The sequence below is a fragment of the Sorex fumeus genome, unplaced genomic scaffold, assembly GCF_029834395.1.
Source record: "Sorex fumeus unplaced genomic scaffold, SorFum_2.1 ptg000114l, whole genome shotgun sequence".
Lineage (NCBI taxonomy): Eukaryota > Metazoa > Chordata > Mammalia > Eulipotyphla > Soricidae > Sorex > Sorex fumeus.
In genome coordinates this window covers 4,727,824-4,752,645 of record NW_026606171.1, presented here as the reverse complement: position 1 = coordinate 4,752,645, position 24,822 = coordinate 4,727,824, and the positions used below count along the sequence as shown (strand labels likewise).

The window sequence follows — 24,822 nt, the reverse complement described above, 5'->3', positions numbered from 1 at the left end:
GTGATTCTCAGAAAGTATCGAATGTTCTGATGTACTTGAGGTCTTTCCCAGACTTTTGTCCCTATTTATTAAAGCCATTATAATTCTTTTCTCTTTCACTATTCCTTGTGCGTTGGCAGCTCCTTGTGTAACTCTAAGTGGTCTGTGTGGAGATCTGGAGATTGTGCTCACACTGGTAGGCTACTGCTGTGATGGAGCATTTTAGGAAACCATTGTTTTTTAAATCTAATTTTATTTTTACATAATTGTTCATAGTGATTCATTACATTCAATATTACAACACGAATCCCACCACCATTACAACTTCCCACCATTATTTCCTATTTTCCCAACCACCACCAAAGCCTCCCCGAAGAGCAGGCCTGAAATGATTTATTTTGTATTACTTGTTAAGATTAATTCACCAAAAATGATCAAAAAAGATTTTCTTAGACGAAAGTGTATGAAGATTGTTGTGTCCCACCCTGGAGCCATTAAGCGCTCATATACGAGATTACTCACCTGTGTTACAGGTTAAGACTAGTGTTTTATTATTTTCTTCATCGAGATGGGTTGCCTTCTACATTACATCCCGTCCAAAGTGGCGTGCTAGTCATGGTATATCGTGATACAGAGTTAAGAGATGTCACACCAGGAATTTAAAATTTTTGTGGGGTGATGCAACTCAGGTTAAATTTTAACCTGAGGCTGTTTAATTTCTTGGTAAACTTGGTCCCAAGTTGTGGTTCGGCCAAAGGCACAGCTGCAATTTTGGGGTGTCAGGAAGCCTGGCTGGTGACTTTGGAGTTCAGAAGCATGTCTACAGCTCAGTGATCTCTTTTGAAATTTCTTTATGTTAGATCATTTATTATCCAATGCTCATTTTGAATATTGTGGGTGAGCAGTCACACACTTCTGGAATCCTAGATTGTAAATGGTTGTGTTGCAGAGACATTTTTGTAGGCACTAATTGATTTGGAGATTCAGTTGGGCGTCTCTGGACCAGGGCTGTTGGTGTGCTAAGATGGTGCCTGGAGGCACATTGTGGAGGCAATGGCCAGGTCGACAAGCAGCCAGCGAGCTGGGGAGGGACAGCCCAGTGCCTCTTCTGCCATGCAGCAAGGAGATTTAGTCCTGGAACCCTCATACCTGGGCCTTGCTTGTGGAAGCTCTTTGTCACCAGGTTCCATCTGGAGTAGGCGGGGACACTGCACCTGCTCCATCTGGGGTGTCCCTGTGAAATGGACTCAACATGGGGCCTGGAGATATCTCTGGATCTGGGGTGGCTTACAGGACTCACTGCTGTATCTCTGGGTTTTGATCTCTTTCAGGATTTATTTATGGGTCCCTGAAACAAGGTCAGTAATAGAGTTCACAGGGTGGTGCTGGCGTTGCTTTGGGGGAGTGACTGCCAGTGCTTCCGGGTGTATTGGGAAGAGGGTGGAGGTAGCCCAAGATAACTCTGCGAAAGCCTGGAGATTTCAGTCACAAAATCCGCATACCCGAATTTTCAGCACACAGTACCTTAGTGAGGTCCGTCCTGAGACAGTGGAGTCAAGCCGGGGATTTGGCAGCGATTTTGGACTGTATAAGTATGCAGGTGCTGGGGGATCTGCCTGGGTAGCGCAGGTCAACCTGCCCCGCTCTGATTTACCCCAGTGTGTTCAGCCATATGCGGGTCAGAGATTAACTGTAGCTTTTGTTCTCTTTCCAGATTTATTTACAGGCCTCTAAAATAAGACCAATAAATGAGCTTCTATAGCTGAGCCAGAGGTCTTTTGTGGGTGTGGCTCCCAACTCTCTCTCATACATAACTTTTGGCTGTTTAATTTCTTGGTAAACTTGGTCTCAAGTTGTTGTGGTCCAGCCAAAGGCACAGCTGCAATTTTGGGGTGTCAGGAAGCCTGAAGGGACCATCAGGCTGCTGATGCACTCACCCCACAGGTACAGGTTGACCTGATGGCGGCACCATACCCTATGCAGTGCTTTCTGTTTGTAGAAGTGTATGTAGGGTGCGATGACGGACACTCATTCTCAATAGCCTTCCACTCTATGGATATATTATGGGTTTTTACTCATTACTAAAGGCGTCTTGGGTTACTCTCAGTCCTGGACCTTTAAAATAGATCACAAGCACTTCCTAGGAGGAGGGACAAAAATGAGGAAAAGCTGTTCTATATCTTACATGAATATCAAGGAGAAAGTTATACAAATAATAATAATTAAAAAAAAACAGGAAAATATCTATACATACTCACCCTGGCAGGCGTTGGAGTCCTGGAGGCCTGGTGGGGTGAGTGTGGGGGACAGGGAGGACAGATCACAGGGAGGGGTTTGGAGGTTTGAGGGTGTGACAGAGAGTGGAGCTGCTCTGGGAGCGACAGGGAAGGGTCCATGGAAAGCCGCTGGAACTGGGCATGGATGGGCTTGGGTGGGGGTGATTGGGGCTGAGTGTTTCTTTGTTGTAACAGAATATTGGTCCGTGTGGGCTTCTAGCACATGGTGACCCTCTTTGCCCCTGGTGGGACTGAGGCCTTTCTCAAGTGGCTCCCGAGTGCTCTCTGCTGGTCGGTAGCATCCCTGCAGCCCTGCCTGTGGTCTGGGGAGTCCTTCAGAGTCCCCCGATTCCCAATGTGAATAGAGGAATGCGTCCTGATCACCCAGAGGGATAGAAAGCATGAGCACTGGGAAATGAGTCCAGCCTGATTCACAGCAGTTTCCCCAGAGAGGTGTGTTCAGAGACAGTCCATGGAGAAGGGAATACTTCCTGCCCCCACGTGGAGGTCACTCATGCCTGAGTCACATCACAGCTCACAGAGACATTAGAGTAAGTCTGGATTACAGAAATGGAATCTGTGCAAAAGGAGAACAAAAGGCCACATTACAAAGAGATTGAAAAATTAAGAAGAAAAAAAATTAACTGATAAAAATCAATGTCATTGTCACTAAATTTCAATAGACATTTGATTCATAGACGAGTTGAATTTCCAAATCAATATCCTGGAATATAGGCTGGGTATTTGACATCTTGTGAAAATTTGAATAATAAATGTTGTGAACAGAAATACAGCTTCCTCACAAAAATTTGTAAATCTACAACTGTACCTCATGGTGTTTCACTGATAAAAATCTAAAAAACAAAGAAAAGAAAAGAAAAGAAAAGAAAAGAAATACAGGTCCCTGCAGTGTCTTTGAGTTCAGAGACTCTGAATATTATCTGAACATTTTTTACTCAAGGAAATAGATTATTTTTTTAACTGTGTCATATCCATGCCTATCAGGTTTCAAGTGGACTAAAATCAGATGCAGGAGGTAAAGGTAAAGGTAAAGGTAAAGGCCCTCCCGTTGATCGTCGATTTGCTCGAGCGGGCCCAGTAACGTCTCCATTGGAGACTTTGTTGTTACTGTGTCTGGCATATCGAATACTCTCGGTAGCTTGCCGGGCAGGAGGAATGAACATTATTCCTGTCTCCTCTTGTGCACCTCAACTCATCTACCCTCTGTCTGGGGGACATAACCTGGGGGCCCTGGGTCTCAGGGTGTAGAATGAGAAGAAATTGAACCCCCTGATTTCCTAGTTTCCAGCATGCACAGGGCACAGAAAGAGAGTAATTAATCATTATTGAAGCATGTTTTTCAGATGATATTTTGTTGGCAATCAATGAGAATTCTAGCTACAGGATCAGTGTTTTAATTTGATCCAGTTCAATTTTGAAAGGCTGGGGCGATAACACAGCAGTAGGGTGTTTGCCTTGCACACAGCCAGCCTGGCTGAGCTGGGTTCAATTCCTCTGCCCTTCTCCAAGAGCCCGGCAAGCTACCGAGAGTATCTCGACCGCACGGCAAAGCCTGGCAAGCTACTCGTATTCAATATTCAAACAAAGTAACAACAAGTCTCAAAATGGAGACGTTACTGGGACCACTCGAGCAAATGGATGAACTATGGGAGCACAGTGAAACAGTGACACAGTTGTGAAACCCACAGCATCTTCCTGTCCTTAGACACTAGTGAGTGACAGGGACCCTTCCTGAAGGCCCTGCAGGAGAGTGGCCAGGAGTGAGCTGAGGGGCGTGGGCTGGAACTTCCCCCTGAGTCCTCCTGCAGCCCCTACTTTAGCCCTGCACAGAGGGACACAGCAGAGTGAGGAAGAAGAGGAGGCTCAGGGGTCACAGGTGGTTCTTCAGGTGACAATGCACCCTGACATGCGACTGAGCTGAGCCCATCTCTGGGCGTCCCTGAGCACGGGAGTGAGACTCTCCGGGGAGCAGACAAGAGAGGAGTGTGCATGATCACTGTGGGGAGGGTCAGAGACCTTCACCCCCATATGCCTGGGCGGGAACAGGGGGTAAAGTAAATGTGAGATCCTGGAGGAAGCTGGTACAGAGATCCTTGTGGGAGATTTGAGAATGGACCCCTCCTAAGTGTGAGTGATGGCAGGACAGGGACCCCTGTGGGACCCCGAGGTCATTCTGAGTATAGTGTGGGTTAGTTACTGTGCTGTTAGGATTCCCTTTGTGGATCTGACTCCTTCCTGGTTCCTGTGCCCCTTTCACTCCTGAGCGCCTTCTGGTGGCCCTGGAGAGTCCTGCAGGCCCAGCCTGTCTCAGCAGATTTGTGTCTGGGCTCCCCTTGACTTCCCCTCACTGTGTGTCTTGCACAGTGATACACAGCTGTGTCTGCAGGGGTCACTGAGCTCAGCTGCAGGTAGAACTTGTTCTTGTTCTCGTCTGTGGTGATGGAGATGCGGCTCTTGAGGGATGGGCTGTAGTAGGTGTTTCCATCCCAACATATACGCCCCAACCAGAGCAGACCCTTCCCTGGGGGCTGGCGAATCCAGCCCCAGCAGTAACCACTAGTTGTGATGGAGAATCCGGAGACAGTGCAGGTGAGCGAGAGTGTCTGGGAGGGGGCCACTAGTCCTAGGCCCGACTCTTGCAGCTGCATCTGGGACAGGACACCTGGGAACAAGGAGAATCAGTATCTGTGACTCCCTGCAGCCACTCTCTCCCCTAGACCCTGTCACATCTGGGACACTCACCCAGGGGGGCTGTCACCAGGCAGAGGAGAAGACCCCGCAGAATCATCTTCTTCTCTACCACAGCTCTGCCTTCCCCAGAGACTCAGCCCTGAGTGAGGAGACAGCTGTGAGCTCCACAGCACAGAGGGTATTTGACCCCAGAGCCTGAGAGGGATTTGCATGAGGTGACCCAGTCTGTTATAAGGGGCAACTTTCAGACCTTGGACCTTCTTGTCCCATTGGAGCGCTGAACTCACACAACCTGTCTGGTTGATTCAGCACTTGCCAATGAAGTACATTGAAACAGGTCATAGAAGGCTCCTCACTTGTTTTAATAATCTGTCTTAGTCAAGTTAAAATTATTATAATCATTTCAATTTCAAGTTTCTAATGAACATAGTTTGCATTGCTTATGTTTAAAAAACCTTTTTAAGATATCCATCATTTAGATGCTCATAATTATAATCATACTTAAACTAGTTTCACATCCGTCTCTCTCTAAAATAATATCCAAACAAAAACTGCCCTTCCCAGTATTCATTCCTTTCATAAAGTATGACATAGTTGTATATGATAACTGTTTAAAAATCACTTAACTTCCCATTAGTCATCGATTTGTTCGAGCGGGCGACAGTAATGTTTAATTTTGTCGCTGTCGCGTGCTAGTGTAGCCCAATGGCATCTGTTTGCTCTGGGAACATAAAGAGCCTTAAATCAATCGTTCATGATCTTGATGAAGAAGTCTGAGCATCTGGTAGATGGGCGGCCACGCGGTCTTTTGACATCCCGTGGAATCCAGTCTGTAACAGCTCTAGTCCAGCGGTTGTCTTTAAATCTCATAACATGACCACCCCATCTGATTTTTGACACCTTGGCAAACGGGACAGCGTCCCTGATTCTTGATCATCGACGGATGTCGGAACTCCGGATTCTTTCTCTCATTTGAGTGAAACGTGATATTCCAAGCATAGCTCTTTCAATTCTTCTTTGGGAGACCTGAATAGTGTTCTCATCCTGTTTGCATAGGGCCCAGGCCTCTGAGGCATATGTTAATGCAGGAAGAACAGTGGAATCAAAGAGATGTGCCTGGAGCCGGAGGTTCTTTGTCCTCTTAGCTATTATTTTGATGTTCTTGAACTCGTTCCAAGCAGCTCTCTTCCTCCTGCGCAGCTTGGGTGCCAGGTCATATGTCATGTTGACTTCTCGACCTAGGTACACATAGCTGTTGCATTCTGAGATGGTTGTTCCGTTGAGAGCGAATGGGACATCAGGAACGAGGTTGTTTGTCATAAACATTGTCTTTGTAAGATTCAGCTGTAGTCCTACCTTTCCACACTCACGGTCAAAGTCGGCCAGCATTTGTGCCGCTTGGCTGATGTGTGGTGTTATTAAAACAATGTCATCAGCAAAGCGGAGGTGGTGTAGCTGCCGACCATCTATCTTCACTCCCATTCCTTCCCATTCCAGTCCTCGCATGATGTTCTCGAGGGTGGCACTGAAGAGTTTCGGTGAAATGGTATCACCCTGCTGAACCCCTCTCCTGACATCAACGATCAATTCTTTGTAGAATGGTGAGATCCTGGTAGTGAATCTGCAATACAGCTCATGGAGGATCCTGATGTATTGGGCTTGAATGCCCTGATTGGCTAGGGCTTCAATGACCGCTTCCATCTCAACAGAATCAAAGGCCTTCTTTAAATCAATGAACGTTAAACAGAGCGGCATCTTGAACTCCTAAGAAACCTCAATGAGCTTGGTTATCGTGTGGATATGGTCGATGGTGCTGAATCCTTTGCGGAACCCGGCTTGCTCGCATGGTTGTCCTTCATCTAGTGTTCTGCCAATCCTATTTAGGATGACTCGAGTGAACAACTTGTAGATGACAGATAATAGGCAGATCGGGTGATAGTTGCCAATGTCATGGATGTCTCCCTTCTTGAAAAGAACAGAGATAGCCACAAAAAAAACGCCTGTCAGAACTGTTTACAAAGTACATAGTTAATAAAAAATTTCTGTTTGAGTTTTATTTTTTTGGGGGGCACATTCAGTGATGCTTGGTGGTAACCCCTAGCTTTGCACTCAAGAATTACTCCTGGCAATGGCTGTTTCATTCTGGGCAACCCGGAGCGGGGCTGGGTGAGGCCCCTTTAGCCCCAACCGAGGCAGCCCCAGCAGCCAAAACCCTCCAGAACTCAACCGCCACTATGCTCAAGGGCGCTCTCCACATGCTTGGAAGGGCCTCACTCAAGAGCCAAACTATCCCTGGACTTGTCACACTTTACCCCACCAGTATACCAAGAATAGCACACCTCATTTAATGGGGTTTTTAGTAGAAGGCAACTGATCTTAGTGCTATATATATATATATATATATATTATATATATAATATATATATATAGACAAAACTCAACCTTTAACAACATGTTACAAATCTCGTTTAAAAGGGCTTAATGGCTCCTTGGTGAAATATAGCAATCTTCACACCCTTTCCTCTAAGGAATATTTCTGTCTCATTTTTAGTGGATTATTATGAACAAGCAATACAAAATAAATTATTTTGGTTCATCTTGTTTGAATGTAATCAAATATAATCAAATATTGTGAACTATTTTATAAAAATAAAATAAAATTTTTAAAAAATAATTACTCCTGTTAGTGCTCGGGAGAACCATATGGGATGGTGAGGATAACTCCTATTGGCAAGGGCAAGAAAAGTAAATTGCATTGTACTATCACTCTGGCTCTCTGATTTTTGCAGTTTGGAGTCCGGGGTCTACTGTGCATTCTCACGGGGGAGACAATTGTTATAGGCTACATTTAAACTATTCCATGTGCTTCTTTTAAATTTTTCATGGACTCCATAGAAAGTTAGAAAAAAAACTTTCAAAAATTCATCCACAACTTCCCCGTCTCAATGTTTCCACTGAGGTCACTCTGCTTCTGTCCATATCTGCACATCTTTCATCTCTATCAGAGCTTGGGTGTTTCTGCTCAGGGGTCCTGCTGTTCCCACCTTTGTCACCCTCCACCAGTGCCACGATCAGTTCTGTTGCTCCATCAGGTGCCTCCGCCAGTGGGTAACATTCAATGACACTTAAGTGGAATAAGTGTCCCGGGAGGAGTGGATTTCTGGAGATGACTGAAGGGCGTCTGACAGACCCTTTCTCCAAATCCCCTTGTAACTGCAGACCCCGGCACGAGCTCAGTCTGAACTGACTGTTCATACTCAGTCACCGATGGAAATTCTGTCCTCTTTTTCTGTCTGTCTGTCTGACTGTCTTCTTTCTTACTTTAAACACTGTGATGTAGACAGTTCTTCACAATACAATTGTTTCAGGTATTCAGCATGCCAACACCAGTTCCACCATCATTGTGCTCTTCCCTCCACCAATGTCCCCAGTTCCCTACCCCCCAAGCTAGCTCCCTGAGCAACACTAATTAATTGACTTTACACTGTTTGTTCAGCATCTCTCTCCTAATCTTGCTGCTAAAATCCCGGCCTGAGGATTTCCTTCCTGAAATCTTAGGTGTGCTTGGGCCTTTTGTGGTAGAGTTTCACTCGTGAGCCCAGTAGGTTTCCAATCAATGTTCCCATCTAATTTCTGTATTTCTTCTGGCTGGCAGCCCCGTTGCACATTTTCAGAGGTGGCATCAGGCTTCAGGCTTTGAGATGGGACGCTCAAGTGCAGGTGATTCTCTGGCCTCTCTGAGATCAGTCCTGTAGACGAGCAGTTCAGTGGTTGTGGCGAGAGCCAGAAGTGCGTGTGTTGAGCGCTGGGCCTTGGGCAGAGGAGGGACTCGGTCTGTTTCCATACCACCCAGGGTCAAGAGATCTTGGCCCGCGGGCAGTTGGGCTTCCTAGGATACGTCACTTGCCAATGTCTCTCCAAAACTCTGTCCCCTCAAGCAGAAGGGGGTGTGAGACTCTGGTGTTGGGAAGGGAAAACTGGCTTGTGGCATGTGCTTGACAGGGCTGACCCTCCACCTGTTCCCCCGTCTCCTTGGTCAGCTGCATGCAAGGCAAATGCTCTATCCACATTCCTTCGCTGCAGCCCTAGATTATTCATTCTTTATTTTTTATTTATTTATTTATTTATTTATTTATTTTTTGCTTTTTTGAGTCATACCTGGTGATGTCTGGGGTTTCTCCTGGAGTTGCTCTCCGCAGTGCTGGGGAGGTCATGGCATATGCTGGAAACCAGTGCTGGGCTTCCTGTGCGATGGTCCTTTGAGCTGTCTCCCAGGCAGTGCGACCATTTTTCTTCTGGCTACTGCCAGCTGTGTGCAGGGCTGATTCCTGGCTCTGCTCTCTTTGTTGTTGGTTTTGTTTTTTTGGGACACACCCAGGAGTGCTCAGGAGTTATTCCTGGCTCCGCACTCAGAAATTACTCCTGGTGGTGCTCAGGGGAAGCCAGGAATCAAACCCCAGGTCAGTCACATGCAAGTCAAATGCCCTACCCACTGTACTATCTCTCTGGCACCTTGGGTAACTTTTGGAGGTGTTGGGGAACTGGAGGTAGTGCTGGGTATCCAACCTGGGTCAGTTGCATTCAAGGCAAGTGACTTCCCCGCTGTACTCTCTTCCTGGTCCTAGACCCATATTATTATTATTATTATTATTATTATTATTATTATTATCATTATTATTATTACTATTACTACTACTACTCGATTCCTCTGCTCCTCTCAGAGAGTTTGGCAAGTTACCGAGAGTATCTCACCCGCACAGCAAAGCCTGGCAAGCTCCCCATTACGTATTCGATATACCAAAAACAGTAAGAACAAGTCCCACAATGGAGACGTTTCTGGTGCCCACAAGAGCAAATCAATGAAAAACGGGAGGACAGTGCTACAGTGCTAGAGAATAAGTGACTCCTACTAGGACACCATAATAATCTCTACAAGGTAATTTTAATTTCTACCAGAGAATAATGTAGAATCTTACCTAGGCCCCAGGGAAGTCATGGTCCCATTAGTAAAAAGCACCATCATGAGGCAGAGAGTGAAATAAACTCCTTCCTGCCCACAGTGGGGATGGAGGACTCACAGCCACAACCCACAGGACAAGGTGCCCTTGGGGTCATCTGAGAGCTGAGGGGCAGGTCAGGCCTGATCTCCACAGAAACATGATTCATCTGCTCATGAGCAACGCCTCCACAGGGGAGAGTCCTCAGAGCCTCCTGGGGGCCTGCAACACTGAAGCTCACCCTGCTTCCTCCTGCAGGTGGTTTTTGTTTGGGCTGACATGGCCTTCACCTCACTGTGTCTGCTGCACAGTAGTACAAGGCCGTGTCCTCCTCCCTCAGGAGGCTCATTTGCAGAGAGAGTGTGTTCTTGCTGTTGTCTCTGGAGATGGGGAATCGGCCCTTCACAGAGTCGGCATACTCTGTATATGTACCATCAGTATTAATGAGTGAGACCCACTCTAGGCCCTTCCCTGGAGCCTGGCGGACCCAGTTCATCCAATAGCTGCCAAAACTGAATCCAGAGGCTGCACAGGAGAGTGTCAGGGACCCCCCGGGCTTCACCAAGTCTCCCCCAGACTCCACAAGCTGCACTTCACATTGGACCCCTGCAAACACAAAGACATCCTGGTCAGGAAACTCTCCTCTCACAGAGGATCTGCCTCTCCCATCTCTCCCATGCTCCATGTCTCTGTTGCCCACGAGTTACCTCCTAACACAGCCACCAGGAGAAGCCAGCTCAGCCCACACGCCATGTTAGTTCTGTGTGAGTCAGGATGGAGCCCCTGGGAACCCCTGAACTCACGCCTCTCCTGGAGCTGAGGCTGGGCTGGGCTGTTTTCATCATAGCAGGGAGAGGCTCATTTGCATATCCTCCTCCTACATAAAACGTTCTGTTTGAACATAAAGAGTAAGTGAAAGACTCCAGAGCAAATGTCTTCTTCTGAGGCTGACTTGTGACCTGGAAAAGATTCTGCCATGCAATTCTTATATGACAACAACTTTAATTTGTGATTTTTGTCCTTATTTTTGACGATTCTCATGTAATATCTATAGTCATACTTCTGTTTCATTCATCATTTGTCACAGAAAAGCTTAAATATTTTATATAATGTTCTCATAACACATTGTGTTAGTCCAATTATTGAGACAAAAGTAATCCACTGAATGACACCGATTTATGAATGAGTAGGAAACCAAGAATTAAAACAGAATCAGGATTAAGGCAGAATGACCAGACAGCATAGCCCTGATATCTGGGAAACCTGAGGCAGGATCCTGTGTCTGCTCTGTCTCTGCTGTTTCTCCCAGAGGAACATCCCCGAGGTTAAATATGTTTGTCCTTATAGCAAAGGCCCTCGGATGTGTAAAATCTTAGCTCATATAGATTAAGTCAGGTAGCTGACTTAAGATTCCCATTCTTCTGATGATTTCTAAATCTAAGTGAAAACACTCACTGTGTTTGGCATTAGGAGCTCTCGGTCCATGAGCATGTTAGTCCCTTGACCCCGACCCCTTCTTTCTGAAGTCTTTCTTTAAAATACTCAGAGCATCCCATGGTTTGTCCCTGTCCACCAGGATTGGTGTCCAGTAACAAGAGATGTAGAGACAGCGGAGGGATAAGTTGCTTTCCTTGGGTGTGGCTCATCAAGGTTCATTCCCTGCACTTCATATGGTGTCCCATGTCCCCACCAAGAGTGACTTCTGTGCATAGAGCCATCATTATACCCAGAGTGGCACAATAACAAATCCCAAATAACTGGGACTGAAAGATAGCACAATGGCGGGGCGATTGCCTTGCACAAGGCTCACCCAGGTTTGAACTCTAGTATCCCATATGCTTCCGCCGGCAATTTCAATAGTAACTGCTGAGTGCAGATTCAGGAGTAATCCCTGAGCATTGCCAGGTATAGCCCCCAAACCAGACAAAAACTCACAAATAACGCCAAACAAAATATGGGCTAGCTTCTGTCAAGAACTTCTTTCCTGTAATGAGAACAAATTGTATTTATTCTGAATTTTGCCTTTACCTGGAGGAGGCTGTTGGAGACTATTGTGCATGGAGGTGCTTAGGATGTGACTCTTCACATCAGCCTGACCCCACGTCTTCTTCTTAGCAGTGAAAACCACAGGAGGCCATGCCCTACACAGAATACTGACTTATAGATCACTAAAGTTTCATGAGCACTGACATAAATTGACACCTCTGTAGTTAATCATCACACCAAAACAGTGAATGAACCCGTCACCCCAGTGTATCCCCTTGGCCCATGCTATTCCTCTCCCCATGCTTCACCCCTCTCATGCTCTCTGCAGTGCCTCCTGTTTGTGTAAGTGTGTGTAGGGTGGGATAATGGAGATTCACTTTAAATAGCCTCCCACTCTAGGGATATATTATGGGTTTTACTCATGACTAAAGGCGTCATGGATAACTTTCAGTCCTGGGCCTTTAAAATAGGTCACACGAGCTTTCTAGAAGGAGGGAGAAAAATGAGGAAAAACTGTTCTACGTCTTCGTAAGTATCAAAGAGAAAGCTATAAAAATAATAACGAACAAGAAAGTACCAATTAATACTCACCCTGCCATGTGTTGGAGTCCTGGGGGCTGAGTGGGGGTGAGTGTGGGGGACAGGGAGGACAGATCTCAGGGAGGGGGTTGGGAGTGTGAGGGTGTTACTGAGAGTGGAGATTCTCTGGGAGCGACAAGGAAGAGTCCTAGGAAAGACGCTGGAACTGGACATGTATGTGAGTGGGTGTGGGTGATGGGGGCTGAGTGTCTCTCTGTTGTGACAGAATATTGGCCCTTGTGGGCTTCTAACACATGGTGACCCTCTTTGCCCCCTTGTGGTTCTGAGGCCTTTTCTGAAGTGGCTCTCTAGTGCCCACTGGTGGTCGTCAGATCCCCTGCAGCCCCTCCTTTGGTCTGGGGGCATCCTTCAGAGTTCCACAATTCCCAGAGTGAATAGAGGAAGTGTGTCCTCAGCACCATCGGGGACAGGAAGTGTGAGCACTTGGAAATGAGTCTGGCTTGATTCACACCAGTTTCCCCAGGGAGGTGTGTTCAGAGAGAGCCCCATGGAGAAGTGAATCCTTCCTGCCTCCACGTGGAGGTCACTCATGCCTGAATCACATCACAGCTCACAGAGACCTTAGAGTAAGTGTGGGTTACAGAGAAAAGGCTGGATAGGGGGAGCCCTGCAAAGGGAGAGCAAAGGGTCAGTACAAAGAGATGCAAATATAGGAAAGAAACAAATTATGAGGTAAGACTCAGTTTCTCTGGCAGTCCATTATAATGGGAGATTGATTCATTGACCTGTAGCATTCCTGACACAGAAATAATCAATATCCTTAAATACAGGCTGGGATATGTGGTATCCGGTGAAAGTTTGAACGACATTTATAAGTGATTCGCCACCGCCTCCTTCTCCCACCATCCGACTACCTCCCCCTACTCGCCACCCCCCCCTCCCTTCCCCCAGAGCTGCTTCAGCCCCACCGGCTCTGCATCCCCGACGTGATTCACCAGCGCCACCAACCTCACCACCTGTGATTGCACCTCTGTATATTTCTTTTGAATATGAATGAAAGTGCTGGATAAAGTGTTCTTGGTGAAGCTCCATTTTGCTATGATATTTTTATACTATATACTACCATATTTCTTGGACCCAGAGGGGCCCACCGATATCAAAATGAATCCTCTGGGAAGCTGAGGGGCCTGCTGGAAAGGAGCTCTGACCCTGCATCCTGCCCCACACCCTTCTTCCCTGATGCTGCCCAAGGGCTCAGCACCCTGCTAGGGTCCAGACTTTCCCCAAAATTGACCAGCCCTGGAATACCTCAGAATGTTTATCACTTAATCACTTCACTTAACTTCCCCTTAGTCGTCGATTTGCTTGAGCGGGCGCCAGTAACGTCTCCATTTGTCCCCGTCGCATGCTAGTGTAGCCCAATGGCATCTGTTCGCTCTGGGAACATGAAGAGCCTCAAACCGATCGTTCATGATCTTCACAAAGAAGTCTGACCATCTGGTAGGTGGGCGGCCACGCGGTCTTTTGACATCCCGTGGAATCCAGTCAGTAACAGCTCTAGTCCAGCAGTCGTCTTTAAATCTCATTATGTCACCAGCCCATCTGATTTTTCACACCTTGGCAAATGAGACAGCGTCCCTGATTCTTGATCGTCAATGGATGTCGGAACTCCGGATTCTTTCTCTCACTTGTGTGAAACGTGATATTCCAAGCATAGCTCTTTCTATTCTTCTTTGGAAGACCTGAATAGCGTTCTCATCTTGTTTGCGTAGGGCCCAGGTCTCTGAGGCATATGTTAATGCAGGAAGAACAGTGGAATCAAAGAGATGTGCCTGGAGCCGGAGGTTCTTCATCCTCTTAGCTATTTCTTCGACGTTCTTGAAGGCGTTCCAAGCTGCTCTCTTCCTCCTGCGCAGCTCGGGTGCCAGGTCATTTGTCATGTTGACTTCTCGACCTAGGTACACATAGCTGTTGCATTCGGAGATGTAAAACTGTACCAGCCTGAATCTTTGAATAACCTTCCTTGGAACTAGCACTTCACCATTGGTTCTGATAAAAAATCTGAGAGTCGGTTGTCCAGACTAAGTTTCTGGCAGATGTTCTTGGGAACCAAGACTAGAAACTAGAGAAGGCTTTCTCCACCTCTGACCTGACTGAGGGATCTCAGGGTAGCTGAGCCCTTTTACACAAAGTTCTGCTTGGTTTGCCAGTGCAAATTCACCCACAGACACAATGCTTTGATTCCAAAGTTTCTCAGTTTTGTCCTGGCTCAAAACCTGATGCACGTTAGGTGCAGAACTCAGCTCCGCATGACCCCTACATGGGATAGCTTCTTCCCTGAACTCAACCGCTTGTTGGTGAGCTTCTAAATGCTCTGCATGAGGAACGGAGTCAGGGATCGGAGATGCCTTTCCTTGCACTGTCAGGAAGTCTTCCAGACAACCATGAAAACCTGATGTGCTGCTTGTAAGGTTCACTTGAGCAAACTCCCTTTCTACCTGGGGGTTCAAATCTTGTCCCGTTGCACCAGAATTTAATCTGTAGGGACTCTGGGTGGGAGAAATCCTAACTGTATCAGAGCAGGGAATATCCAAGGTGGCGCTCCCTGCTGTGGCTGCTTGCAGCGAATCTACTGACTGGAGCTCTGAAGCTCCACACTGGGGAGAAGAGCTGCAGCTGGGAGTGTCCCCTGATTTTATGGGGCCTGGGGCTGGCCCCACTGCAAGTTTCCCGAATTAGGGTCACCAGCTACACCAAGATTAAAGGGGCAATCTCTGGCCCAGTGGTTTCCATTACGGCATCGTGGACAAGGTCCAGGTGGTGGTCTCACAGTTGCACGTTTGGGAGGTGCCCTGCAATCCTTACGGAAGAGGCCTGATTTCCCACAATTAAAACATTTGCCCTGATTTTGTCTCTGTATGGCATAGGCCTCTGCAGCATTAATGCGTGCCTGATGTTTGATAGAACCAACATTCAGACATGCCTTCAAGTACCCCATTATGTCCTCCTTCTCCTTAATGGGGCGCAGGATGGCCTGACAATCCTCGTTAGCATTTTCAAAGGCCAATTGTTTAGTCAAATGTTCCTGGGTTTCCTTACCCTTAACCTGTCTTTCAATGGCTTCCATCAGTCTCCCTATGAAATCTGCATATGGTTCTGTGGCACCCTGAACAATCTTTGTATAGCTTCCCTTAAATTCAGCATCTGCATCAATCCTCTCCCAGGCCCACAGGGCGGCATCACGGACATGAGCAAAAACAGCATGAGGCAAGGTGACTTGCTTCTTAGGGTCGTGCCATTTCCCTTCGCCTATTAACATCTCATAAGTCAATTTAATCCCTGAAAATTTTCATCCAGCATGGCCTAGGCTCTGAAGTCTTGCCTTGGCCTCATCACTGAACCACATCCTCCACTGGATGTACTGAGAAGGGCTTAAGCACGTCTTAGCAACCACATTATCACTGACTTCTACTCAGATCTCTTTGATAGCCATGTCCACCTGCTGACATACCAAATTCCGCAGGAGAGATATGTCGTTCCCAATGTTCTACCTTCTGAAATCCAACACATCATTTCGTCGGTAAAGAAACAAACAGCACCAGGCCCAGACAAGGTCAGACCTGAATACCTGAAAAACCGGCTGTCAGTACCCATCAATACACTGGCTTCGTTCTTCACATGCTACCTGTCTGAATGCAAGTTTCAGTCCCAATGTAAAACCAGCAGAACTGTACTACTGTACAAGAAGGGAAACATCCACGACATTGGCAACTATCGCCCGATCTGCCTATTGTCTGTCATCTACAAGCTGTTCACTCGAGTCATCCTGAATAGGATAGGCAGAACACTAGATGAAGTACAACCATGTGAGTAACCCCGGTTTTGCAAAGGATTCAGCACCATCGACCATATCCACACGATAACCAATCTCATTAAGATTTCTCGGGAGTTCAAGATGCAGCTCTGTCTAACGTTAATTGATTTAAAGAAGGCCTTTGATTCTGTTGAGACAAAAGCGGTCATTGAAGCCCTAGCCAATCAGGACATTCAAACTCAATACATCAGGATCCTCCATGAACTGTATTGCGGATTCACTACCAGGATCTTACCATTCTACAAAGAAATAATAATTGATGTCAAGAGAGGGGTTTGACAGGGTGATACGATTTCACTGAAAATCTTCAGTGCCACCCTCGAGAACATCAGGAGACGACTGAAATGGGAAGGAATGGGAGTGAAGATAGATGGTCGGCAACTACACCACCTCTGTTTTGCTGATGACATTGTTCTAATAACACCAAACATTAGTCAAGCGGCACAAATGCTGGCCGACTTCGACCCTGAGTGTGGAATGGTCGGACTACAGCTGAATCTTATGAAGACAATGTTTATGAGAAAAAGCCTTGTTCCTGATGCTCCATTCACTCTGAACGGAACGACCATCTCCGAATGTAACAGTTAAGTGTACCTAGGTCAAGAAATCAACATGACAAATGACCTGGCACCTGAGTTGCACAGGAGGAAGAGAGCGGCTTGGAATGCCTTCAAGAGCATTGAAGAAATAGCTAAGAGGACAAAGAACCTCCGGCTCTGGGCACATGCATTTGATTCCCCTATTCTTCCTGCATTAACATATGCCTCAGAGATCTGGGCCCTATGCAAACAGGATGAGAATGCTATTCGGGTCTCCCAAAGAGGAATTGAAAGAGCTATGCTTGGAGTATCACGTTTCACTCAAATGAGAGAAAGAATCCGGAGTTCCGACCTCCATCGACGATCAAGAATTCGGGACGCTGTCTCGTTTTCCAAGGCCTCAAAAATGAGATGGCCTGGTCATGTAATGAGATTTAGAGATGACCGCTGGACTAGAGCCATTACAGACTGGATTCCACGAGATGTCGAAAGACCGCGTGACCGCCCACTTACCAGATGGTCAGACTTCATCATCAAGATTATGAACGATCAGTTTGAGGCTCTTCGGGTTCCTAGAAGGAACAGACGCCATTGGACTGCACTAGCACGCGACAGGGACAAATGGAGACATTACTGGTGCCCGTTTGAGCAAATCCACGATTAATGGGAAGTCATGTGATCAAGTGATAAATTAAGAGCTTGTTCATGGACAAATGCTGTCATAATCCAAAAAAGTAATAACTATATTTGGACCCTGCTAGGGTTAGGAATGATATCCAGTAAAAAGAACTGGATAAAGAAATAAATGGAATTCATTGTCACAGTGATGGGACAGTGTATAATATACATGGCCAACCATGTTTTGAATCCCAAACACTGCAGGTATCTTCTGAGAATCACTCGGAGTGATCCCTAAGTACAGAGCAGTGAGCAAACCCTGAGCATACAGGTGTGGCCCAAATCCACCACACACACATTCACAAACACAGAAACACACACTAACACACATTCACACACAGACACAAACACACGGACACATACACACTCACACACATTCACACACTCACACACACTCACACACAGACACACACGCTCCTGATAACTACAGACTGTAGTTTCCATGTGTATGCTTGGTATCACAGGAAACTCTCTGTTCTGTTGCTCTGTTCTCTACGAACCACAGATAAAATGAGGCCATCTGGAATTTATCCTCCTCCCTCTAGGAACTTCAGTGAACTGTGTGTTGTTTGTTTTGGGTTCACACTCAGGGATGATCATGGGTTATTCCTGGTTATTCCTGAAATTATCCTGTTTCTTTGGGAACTTTAAAGAATCCAGAGGCCCAACCAGGAAACTCTACATACATGGCAGACACCCTGAATGCTGGATATACCAGCCCCATAAAATAAAATAAAATAGAAAAGATTTAAAGCAGATGACCAACATACCAGAGTTGAATATATGGAGATATGGATGTTGTTTCACTCTTGGTGAATGTGTTTTTGGCTCAGCCTCTATGGTAAACAGCAGGAATTTTATTTTTCACAAAATTAAAAACTGAAATTCCATATGATTATACTTTCTTCAGCCATGTATGCTGGAAATACAAGAATATTCGTTTGAAAAGAAGCATGTGGTCTGGAGAGATAATAATGCAGGCGTTTTGCCTTTCATGCAACCAATCCAGGTATAATCTGGCGCCCACCATAACCTCTGAGTGCAGCAGTGATCTTGTTACTTGTGAGAGAAATGCAGTAAGAGAGGGCAATAATATATCACCTCATAAAGTGAGAATGCCTTATATTTAAAAAGAACTGGCTGAAGTATATTTTGTGTATCTCTCAATGTGATGTGCAAGATGAAAAAAATCTATTTTCATGGCATCATTTAGAATGTTATTCATGACATGGGAAAAATCCTAATGGTCAACAAGAGACGAATAGAAAGAAAGTTGTGGTTCCACACAACATGGGTACTGTGCACTCTACCACAGATGCAGTAAGGAACCTTACTGCTACTGGGATGGCACTGGGGGGTCAGGACCACTGAAGGAACTAGAGGGAGGAGGATAAATTCCAGATGACCTCGTTCACCTGTGGTACATAGGAAACAGAGCAATGGGACAGAGTTTCCTGCGATAACAAGCGCACTCATTGAAACTACACTCTGTGCTTACCAGGACTATGTGTATGTCTGTGTGTGAGTATGTCTTAGTGTTTGTGTGAGTGTGTTTCTCTGTGTGTGAATGTTTGCATCTGTGTGAGTGTGTGAGTGTATGTGTCACTGTGTTTGTGTCTGTGTGTATGTGTGTTTGTGTGTGCATCAGTCTGTGTATCTGTGTGTCAGTGTTTGTCCATTGTATATTTCAATGTCACTGTGTGAATGCGTGCTTATGAGTGAATATGTGCTAGCGTGTGTTTATGTGTGAGTTTGCATCAGTGTGTATATGTGAATGTGTGTCTGTGTGAGTGTGTGAGAGTTACAAGCGTATGAGTGTGTATATGTGAGTGTGTATGTGTGTTGTGTGAACACTGGTGAGTACATATGTTCCTGAGAAGAAGAGGTTAAGCAGAAGTGACAAGCAGGTGTAGATGGTCTTTGCAATCTGACTCTGGTAAAAACACCATAACTCTGTAAATCATAAGCTTGGAAAATAAGACTAATGTAGTCAGGCGTAAGAAATGAGAATGGGGGAAAAAAACCTTATTTCCATGAAAAGAATATCCTCAGGAAAGCAACATGCAACCTATTTTTAAAAATTGAGACTGAATAGAGTGTGTTTATAGAGTCACCAATAAGAAATGGAGTGAACAATTCATACTAGAGGAAAGGAAATTTAAAAAAAAAATTAAAATTTAATTTGATAACATTGTTCTCACTAATTGATTAAATCCAATATTTCAATACCATTCCCACCACCATTAAAGCTTTCTACAATCATTATTTTGAACTTTCCCATCATCACCCAAGCCTGCCCCACAGGCAGATGCTAGATAATTTGTTTTGTATTGCTTGTTATGAATAATTGAGTAAAAATGATCTGAAAAGTTTTCCTAGAGGAAAGGGTGTGAAAATTGTTGTATCTCATTTTGAAGCCATTCAGCGCCTGTACAAGACATTTCTGGAGTTAAATTTTTTAACTGGATGGTGATTTTGGGATCCGAGGCATCTCTGCAGTAAGCTGCTCTCTTCCAAGATTCATATGTGACTCTCTGGATCAGGGCTGATAATGCGCTTAAATGCTGCCCAGAGGCGGTACATGGGCTTGACTGCCACGAAGCAGAAGCTCCGGGAGATGGGGGAAAGGGCCCATCCCCGACTCCGTGAAACTGGAGTTTTCAGTCACTGATCCTGCACACCTGGGTCTTTCAGCGGATTCATTTTCATGCATGGGGGTATGGACGAGGCTGTGAATGTCGGACCTGAGGATGACGACAATTGAGTTATGGAGGTTTGTGGCTGCTGGGGTTTATTGGGGACAGGTGGGGGGGTCACAAATGCCCCTTCCGAGGTGCCTGGATGAACTCAGATTGGTGCAGGATAGGGAGATATATTTGCAGAGTAAAGAAGCCCTCTTTCGAGATTCATATGTGAGTCTCAGTAAAGAACATAATAACGGATACCTACTCACTTTGTGCAATTTGTTACGTTTCAATAAAAAGGGAAAACAAAATCAGGCCTGAGAGGCCACTCTTTCCTGGCCCCTAGGCACAGCCCTGGAGTCTCAGGAGCAGAGCACCTCCTGGTGGTTACACACACCCCTGCAGCTCCCCATCTCCCTAGGCAGGGTTGTGCTTGGGATCACAGGGACTTGCCCTCACTGTGTGTATTTTGCACAATAATACACGGCTGTGTCCTCAGTTACTGACGTGCTCAGTTTTAGGTAAACTTGGTTCTTGGCTGTGTCCCTGGTGATGCTGACTCGGGACTGAAGACATGGGTTATAAGCTGTGCTTCCACCACTCCGTATAACACCAATACAATCCAGCCCCTTTCCAGGGGCCTGGCGGACTCAGTGCACATGAGAGCTGGTTAGAGAGAATCACGAGACAGCAGGTGAGGGACAGCGTCTGCGAGGGCAGCACCAGCCTTGGTTCCAACTCCTGCAGCTGTACCTGGGACAGGACACCTGGGGACAGAGACCCACAGTGAGTCGCGCGCTCAGAGGCCCCATGCTCATATTTGAGCCTCTCTTCAGAGGATACTCACATCCGGGAGCTGCCACCAGAAAGAGGAGTAACCAGCACTGATGCACGTTCCTGCCTGCGAGATCCATGATCTCAGACACCATGCCAGGGGAAGAGGGAGTCCGAACTGGGGTGAGTGTGGATATGATTTTAACCCTGGGACCCGAGTGCAGATTTGTATGTGAGAACCTCTGTAGAGAAAGGAGGGGACCTGGGGGGAGGCTACTGTTGGGCTCCCTAGGAGGAGGTGCTGACTGTGGCTCAGAGCACTCAGGCCTGTCCCTGGGGCCCTGTGAGAGCTGGGCCTCTTCCTCCAGCACAGGAAACGTGCTGCAGAGCTCTCAGGAAACAGGAATGGCTCAGGAGAAAACAGCAGCTGGGGAGGAGAGTCCCCGTGTCTCAGGTCCCTGATGACCAAACCCTTCTTCCCCAGTGTATCTACTCTGTAGACAGACCCCTGTCCCTATGTGTCCCCGCGGGTTTCTCCTGTTCTCTCGGTGTCTGTCCAAATTTTGGTTTCAAACAGTCAGATTTATTATTACAGTGAATTCTGACAGAGCTTGCTTCAACCCAAAGTCAATCAAATTTTGTATTAATTTCTTCACACACTTATCTTAGATGAAAATACCCTTGCCTGAAGCAGAGCCAAGGTAGTTGTTAAAATGATCTTTGTCACTGTTGACGGGTTTTTATATGGACAAGGAAGAGGCTTTGTTTGGTGACCTACCTGGTGTGGTTGTCCTGGTAACAGGGCCTAAACCTGCTCTGCCCTGTCTATACTCAGTTCATAGACCAGCATGAGCCTCAAGACCCTGTACTGGGGTCATCACCGAGGAATCCTGACCCTGTCAGGAGCATAGAAACAGCTCACGGAGACCCTCAGCACACAATCTATTGGGCAGAGAGCCTTGTCTTAATGCTCAAACTCACACAACGACAAGGGTACAAGTACAGAAGCCCTGATCACTGCCAGATTTGGCCCAAACCACCCCTCAGATAAATAGAACCTAGACACAGTCTGTGTCCCATATTGTACCTCTTATTTCTATGCAGTGCACGGGTTGAGGTAAATCCAAGAAGCCAGAAAATATGGTCTAAAATATGATTTAAAAAATAATTCAGCATTAAGAGTAAAAGGTGGGCAGGTCGTACTTAACCCAGGCCTTGCGCTTTTGCCCTTCTCCTCCTCCTCCTCGGTTTGAGGCCTCTGCTGCAACCATGCTGCGCATGATTTTCAGCCAGGCTAAGAAGCATCCGAGCTTGATTCCCCTCTTCGTCTTTATTGGAGCTGGAGGTACCGGCGCAGCGCTGTATGTCACCCGCCTGGCCTTGTTCAATCCTGATGTCAGTTGGGACAGAAAGAATAACCCAGAGCCCTGGAACAAACTGGGTCCAAATGATCAATACAAGTTTTTTGCAGTGAATGTTGATTACAGCAAACTGAAGAAAGAAGGTCCAGACTTCTAAACAAAATGTTTCACTTGTAAAGCTGCTTAAAATGAAGGTCTTCCAGAAGCCATCGCACAATTTTTCACTGAACTAGGAAATACTTCCCCTCTAAATGCATGTAAACATGTTGATGTATTATGTTGGGGATTACAATGATTAATAAATATATGAAACATAAAAAAAGAGTAAAAGGTGAAAAATGTACCCCACAAATTAACAAAATTGGACTGAAATAAATACAAAATCACAAATAAGTCAGGCAGTGTGAAGATTGGAGGTGGGTGAGTCTCCCCCTCACATCCATGATAGATCTAATGTGGCCCCAGAGTTCTCTTGAGCTCAGTGAGAAATAGGAGACATGGACAAGAAGTGTTACTTGTCTTCCCATCACTGCACTGTGGGGCAGGGCCTCTAACCTCCACCAAGGACCCCAAGGCTCCTGTCAGATTTATACTTCAAAACTACATCCCAAAATGTATTTAAGAGCAAACAAGACAAACTCTTGCGTTTTCTTTAAAAAAAAAAAAGTAAAAGAAACAACTGCCTCACATCCTGCTCAGATGTGTGGGGTCCAAGATATGTTTTCACTCACATGATCAAATGGGAGAAAAAAATTTCTTTTACACAACTCCGGGGACGCTGGAGGCAACTTTCTCTGACCTTATCAGGCAGACTGTCCAGGTGGTTGCTCGAGAGGTCCAGAGACTAGTAAGGAATTAGAGATAAACGTAGATAAAGAGTGGACACACGTGGGGCCCTTGAATCTTGGGGACAAACTTTTCATCTTTGTTTGGCCCAACAGTGCCCAGTATGTGGCTTAAGTTCTCTTTGCCAATTCAGTATTATTGCAGTCTCCTCAAAATGGGGTGTAACACTTAGACAATTGTACAAAGCACACGACTCGCTGTATCTCTGTCCCGGGTGTCCTGTCCCAGCACAGCTGCAGGCTCAGGACCCAGAATCCTCACATCACCTGTGCTGTGTCCCCATGTTCCACCCGAACCAGCAGTTTCCAGGGAGGCTGGACTCCAGAGCTCAGGGAGGATCTGGAGTGAAAGGGAGATGCACGATGATGGGAACAGTTCCTAAAGCAACTTCACCTAAACCCACTGGAAATCTTCTTAATCTGATGAAATCTTATTTTAGCTAAAGATTTTATTAACATGCTCTACTCTATTTTCAGCACAGTAGTGAAGACATATCACTTTTTTCCTACTTCTAGACTCATTTTATGTGTTTTTCATTTCTTACAAATGTATAGTAAGTCATCCTGGATCATTACTAGTGATTCACTAAAACAATAAAAGAAATATAAAACCAGCACTGTATCACTGTAACACTGTTATCCCATTGTTCATCGATTTACTCGAGTGGACACCAGTAATGTCTTATTTGTTCCTGCCCTGAGATTGTAGCAACCTCTCCTTACTCGTCTTTCCCAACATATTGGAGGCTCTTTCAGGGTCAGGGGAATGAGGCCTGTTATTGTTACTGTTTTTGGCATATCAAACGTGCCACGGGTAGCTTGCCAGGCTCTGACGTGCAGGCGGAATACTCTCAGTAGCTTGCCGGGCTCTCCGAGAGAGACAGAGAAATTGAACACTGTCAGGGTCCTGGCCAGTTGACCCTGACAAACTGGAGTATGATCCCCCAAGCCGCCAGACTTTCTCTCTATAGGAGAGGGAATGGGATGGGGAGAAGCCTCTGCCCTGGCCTCCCATGCCTATAGATCCCCGCCACCACCGAGAAAGAACTGCACAGAGAAGGGGAAAGCTGAAGGTCAAGCAGCTCTCCATTTATTAGCTCTCTCACACAGGGATATTTATACACACATTTTCGAGGGCAGTGCACACAGAACAGCATAGGCACAGTACAAATGTTAATTGATGATTGACTTAGCCCATCTTCAGGGCTGGATGTGTTGACACTGAAAGATGCTTAAGGGTGCGTCCTAAACCCCGTTATCCTCTCAACCAGAGGAGCTTTCTGGATGGAGTGTGGCACACGGCCCTAGGGCCTTGTGAACAGAGCTAGCTCCTATTTCTAAGGGCAGGGGATTTAGCCAGGGTCTCAGGCCGGCTACTGAGATCCCCAGCAAAACCTGGGTGGGCCACATGGAAGGCAAACACCCAATCTCCTGTGCTATTGCTCTACATTATCTTGGCTGATAACGTGATTCTAATAAGAAATATGCCTTTACAGTTTAAATTTATTATTGAAATTGAAGCTATAAATCTGTTTTTTTTTCTGTTTTTTTAAAAAAATTTTTTATTACTGAATCAC

At 46.1% G+C, this 24,822-nt stretch overlaps 1 protein-coding gene across 1 annotated transcript; it reads left to right on the top strand.

Moving 5' to 3' along the window:
- Positions 1-22,279: 22,279 nt before the first annotated feature.
- On the top strand, positions 22,280-22,703 carry LOC130043138 (cytochrome c oxidase subunit NDUFA4). The gene has a single exon (XM_056135430.1). It carries the CDS (start codon positions 22,309-22,311, stop codon positions 22,555-22,557), a length of 249 nt encoding a protein of 82 aa, XP_055991405.1. The 5' UTR covers positions 22,280-22,308; the 3' UTR covers positions 22,558-22,703.
- The last annotated feature ends 2,119 nt before the right edge of the window (positions 22,704-24,822 follow it).

Coding starts and splice junctions, on each gene's coding strand:
- LOC130043138 (XM_056135430.1), top strand. CDS start 22,309: ATGCTGCGCATGATTTTCAGCCAGGCTAAGAAGCATCCGAGCTTGATT.